The 4,533-nt window shown below is 45.9% G+C and overlaps 1 protein-coding gene across 10 annotated transcripts in view; it reads left to right on the forward strand.

Annotated features, from left to right (window-relative positions):
- NAT9 (N-acetyltransferase 9) overlaps window positions 1–2,895 on the forward strand; it is a 223,891-nt gene extending 220,996 nt beyond the window's left edge. For 7 of the 10 annotated variants that reach the window (XM_069076488.1, XM_069076486.1, XM_069076493.1 and 4 more), the window contains 4 exons: window positions 285–428; window positions 1,057–1,116; window positions 1,338–1,471; window positions 1,752–2,895. In XM_069076488.1, the coding sequence (XP_068932589.1) occupies window positions 285–428; window positions 1,057–1,116; window positions 1,338–1,471; window positions 1,752–1,877 (464 nt within the window). In that variant the 3' untranslated portion in view covers window positions 1,878–2,895. The remainder of the gene's footprint in view (window positions 1–284; window positions 429–1,056; window positions 1,117–1,337; window positions 1,472–1,751) is intronic. The other 3 variants (XM_069076489.1, XM_069076491.1, XM_069076492.1) reach the window with 3 other exon arrangements.
- The last annotated feature ends 1,638 nt before the right edge of the window (window positions 2,896–4,533 follow it).

Raw genomic sequence — 4,533 nt, forward strand, 5'->3', positions numbered from 1 at the left:
AAAGCTGCTTTCCTCTGGCCCCAGATCTAAGCACCATATCTCCATCAGCTGGCCTGACTGTATTGTGATTCCTTCCCTGAGTCATTTGCCTGCTAGGCATGGTGACATTTGGAGAATACCTGGGTTTCATGTCACTATCAAGATCGAGGCTTATCTGAAGGAGGCTCTGGGCCTAATTTTCTCCTCTCTCCCAGAGGCTGGGAGAACACTGCTATCCTTATGGAAATAAGTGGGAAGATATTTTGGAGGTCTAATTGTAAGCCTAAACCCCATCTGTCCACCAGAATGTACCTTCATTGTGCTGGACGCAGAAAAATGGCAGGCACAGCCAGACTCGACTGAAGAGAACTGCATGGTGGGAGACGTGAACTTGTTCCTTACTGACTTACAGGATCCAACTTTGGGGGAGATTGAGGTCATGATCGCTGGTATATTTCATCTTGCTTTACTTTTCCCTTGTTTTTTATCTCCCTACATTGCGCTAATCTTCCCCCTCCCTCCCCCCCTTTCTTCTTAGTTGTCTTAATCTTTGAAGCTGGATGGGTCTTCACTAGCCAGTAGAACTTCTCTGCTGAGGACAGGGTCCCAGACTGGATCCAGGGTAGCTCCTGGAACATATTGTAGTCTTTTGCTTGGAGACGCCTGGAAAACAATCACAGCCCTTTGGGGTGTCTTGAGAACTTCATTTCCCTTTTGTTAAGTTGTCACCTTTCCTTCCTCTTTCATAGGATAATAGGATTTAGAATTGCAAGGGAATTCCCCTGTAGTTCAACCCCCTTATTTTACAGATAGGGAAATTGAAGCCTAGAGAGGTGATGTGACTTATCTAAGTTCACCTTGGTAATCAGTGGTAGAAACAGGCTCTAAATCCATGTTTTCTGATGCCACCAAGTGCCTGAAGTGCTAGAGCTTTCTTCCTGTCCCAACAGGTCAGTTCTTTGGAAATAGGTAATTATTCTGAGAGCTTTCCCAGAGCCAGGTCAGGAGCCCTTCCCTCTGCTGCTTAAGCTTCAGTCTCTCCCAAAAGAACCTCTACATCTCTCCTGTTTCCTTCAGAGCCCAGCTATCGACGCAGGGGGTTTGGCACAGAGGCAGTTCTGATGATGATGGCTTATGGTAAGGATGATGAGCCAGCTAGCCACTTGTATTATGTATGTATGGAGAGTAAATATTTGGTCTGGGATGATGAAGTGATGCCTCTGGGGCTTAGACTTGGACCTCAATTTTACATTGCTGGGTCGTGGGCTACTTCCCAACTGCAAGACCTTAATGAGGCTATGGGGAGAGGAGCCAGGACTGGGGAGGGTGGGGAAGGGAGTCCTTTTTTGTTTTGTTAGCAGAATGTGTGTTCCTTTTTCTCTGCCGTGCCCTGGAAGGAATGACCAAACTAGGTCTCAACAAGTTTGAAGCCAAAATCGGACAAGGAAATGAGCCTAGCATATGCATGTTTAAAAAGCTTCACTTTGAGCAGGTAAGAGTATTAGATGGGGGGTTGGGGGGGGGGGGGTGGCTAGGTGGCGAAGTGAGTAAAGCGCTGGCCCCGGTGTCAGGAGGACCTGAGTTCGGTTCCTGCCTCAGACACTTAACACCCACACACACAAAAAAACTAGCCGTGTAACCTTGGGCAAGTTACTTAACCCCAATTGCCCTAAAAAAAAAAGAGTATTAGATGGGGAGAGGTTGGGATGTCAAGGAGGTTTAGCCCATTGGTTAGAGGCTTGGACCCATTTTTTTTTCCTTGACTTTTATAGGTGACTGTGAACAACATCTTTCAAGAGGTGACACTGAGGCTACTGGTGAGTGAGCCAGAGAGACAGTGGCTTCTGGAGCAGACCAGTCATATGGAAGAGAAGCAGTACAGAGGCAGGAGCTGGTGATCTTCCTGGAGCCCTACTAGTTTGCCTGGTCTTGTAGGGAAGACTCTTGGATGGATGGAGGAATTTAGTCTATGCCCCCATAACAGCCTGTGCTATAAGGACAGAGCCCTTACATTCCTAGATTTTGCTTGGCAAAACCACTCTTCAAAGGCCAATTCAGGAAAAGTCTTCTCTCCCTAATCAAGGGAGTTAAAATACCTATAGATCATTAAAACTAGGTTGAATGACTTTTGATGGAAGCAGCTTTGCTGAAGTAAAGATAAGGAAAGACCCCATTTGGGTCTTTCGGGACTAGATAGAGATCCATGAAGGATGCAGCTGTGGAGATCTACAGCCAGCATGACTATACTGTGCCTCCTTCCTTGAAGCACAGTGCCTACTGGGCATGGCAACGATGTATGGAGAATGCCAGGGTTTCCTTGTCACTGGCATGTGAAATCTGGACCAAGTTCAGAGAAGCCTGAAGAGTGGAGAATAATAGGTTTGGGAGAGAAGGGAAGAACGAAGAGGAATCCTTGGAATTAGCCACATCATCTGGACTGAGTGAGAGCTCTGAATTGATCTTCAGCTTCTCTGTATGCCCAGCCTCACAGCACATTCTTCCTGATGTGTGTGGGCCAGGATGTCAAGTTCTAATTAGTAGCAGTAACTGGGGGGAGTCCAGAACCTGCTGTAATAGAGCAGGGCTTTCCTCCAGGAGATAGTACTCAACCCAACCCTTGCATTAACCTTGCTGCTCTCCACATGGCCACCAGATGGCAGTGGAGAAGCAATCCAAGATACCAGAGCTGAGTCACAGGGTATAGAGAAAGGCTCATGGTGGTCAGAGGTCAAGGATCACCACTTCTATTTTTGCCATCATGAAAATACAGTGCCATTTCCAAAGTATTACCCCAGACACAAGATCGTCCTGAGTTTGTTTACTCATCTGTGAAGTAAGGGAATTCAAACAATGATCTCTGAAACATTAAGAAATTACCTTGACCAATAGGGGAAGAATTAAAATCCATACCTTCTATTTGTGGCCATCATTGAAATTACTAATACAGTTCCTGCCCTATCTCAGCCGCTCCACCCCATTCTTGGCATGGGGCAAGGCTGGGAGGAGCCTTGATCCCAATTCAGTCTTATAGTAGATTTTCAAATTGTAGAGATAGGGATTTGTGACCAAAAGGTTAAAGAAAGTGGGTCTGGCTTGAGTGCTCAACTGCCCATTCCTAACTTATCTTTTCAAAGATACCAGTCCAGAGCCCTTCTTTGAGGCCCTTGGGAGCATGAACCTCTTTATACCAGAGTTTTTTCTTTTACCTATCTTTGCTTCATAGGATTTAGAGCTAGAAATGGTCTAGTAAACCCCCATCATTAAGATGGGATAATTGAGACCCAGAGAGGTTAACTTCTTCTCAAGTTGAACACAGCAAAAACCAGCATTTGAATCCAACTTCTCTGACCCAAAATTCTGTGTTCTTTCTCCTAGAACACTGCCTTTCTCTGTGCATTTAAGGGACTGGACCCAAATCAGAACATCAAATCCATCAAAATCCTTTTCACATGGAATGGACACAAATACCAGCTAATCCTGGTAGATACTTCAGGTCCTACCTGACTATTCCCAAACTCTAATAAATTCTCACTCCTGATAAATAGAGCTGGGGACCAACCTCTATAGTCTAGGTGACTTCTCACCCTTACCTCTCTCAGAGGTAGAACATGCTGCCCTCATCTAACTCTTCAACTTTTATTGCCCCCAAGCTGCTGCTTTGTGTACAGTACGTGCTGGGATTAGAGGAACAAAACTAATGTGAGTAGGGCTCACTGCTTCAGCCAGATAAGATAATATCATTGGAGCCGGCTCAGGGTCTCACCAGTCCCAGCAATCTATGAACCACCAGCAGGCCACGCAGAGATTAAAGCATTCCCACCTCCCCCCCAGCCGAGGGCTTAGTGCCTCCTAATAACCCAGGCATTGCTCAACAGAAGTCCTCTGCTCCTTTTTCCCTGCCTCATTCCAGACTTCTAATCACCTAGGACTCAGCCCCCATTACTCACTGTGCCAGACTGAAGTTTCAACTGTAGGGACCCCAAAGGTAAATCTGAACCAAGTGACTGGTGGTGACTGTGTGAGTTGGAATTTTTGTACATGGTCTGACCCAGGCTAGGAAAGGGATAGGAGTTGGGGAGGGGGTAGGATGAAGGGTTGGAGGGAAGAGAAGCTCCCTATATTTAATAATGAGGTACTAAATTTTTTCTCTACCTGCTGAAGGATTGCAAGTTCTATCAGTGACTTTTGTACCCAGAGGTCAAAGCACTTGTTTCTCCATCAGTTACTTCTCAGGTATATACCTGTACATATTCAGACTTAGCCACTAAATGAGGCTTGGTTGGCTGGGAAAGAGTATAATAATCTCTGTCCTGTAAACCTGATTTAACCCAGCACTTGTGTAATGCAGAGTTCTGTGAATAAGGGCAAGTACTCCAAGAAGTAGATCTGTTTTTCCCCTACCATCTTAGGTTGATAGGGCAGAGAAGACTGGACCAGCAAACAGCCCCTCTGACCTGGGCTATAACCACCTCTTTCTTTTCCAAAGATCACCTGGAATGGAGAGGTTGGGTCTAGGACATGGAATAAGCATACAGGGAAGGGTTAGAAGAACCA

This window comes from Petaurus breviceps, unplaced genomic scaffold, assembly GCF_028583685.1.
Source record: "Petaurus breviceps papuanus isolate PSGF00001 unplaced genomic scaffold, PetGlider_PUasm1.0 90925, whole genome shotgun sequence".
Classification (NCBI taxonomy): Eukaryota; Metazoa; Chordata; class Mammalia; order Diprotodontia; family Petauridae; genus Petaurus; species Petaurus breviceps.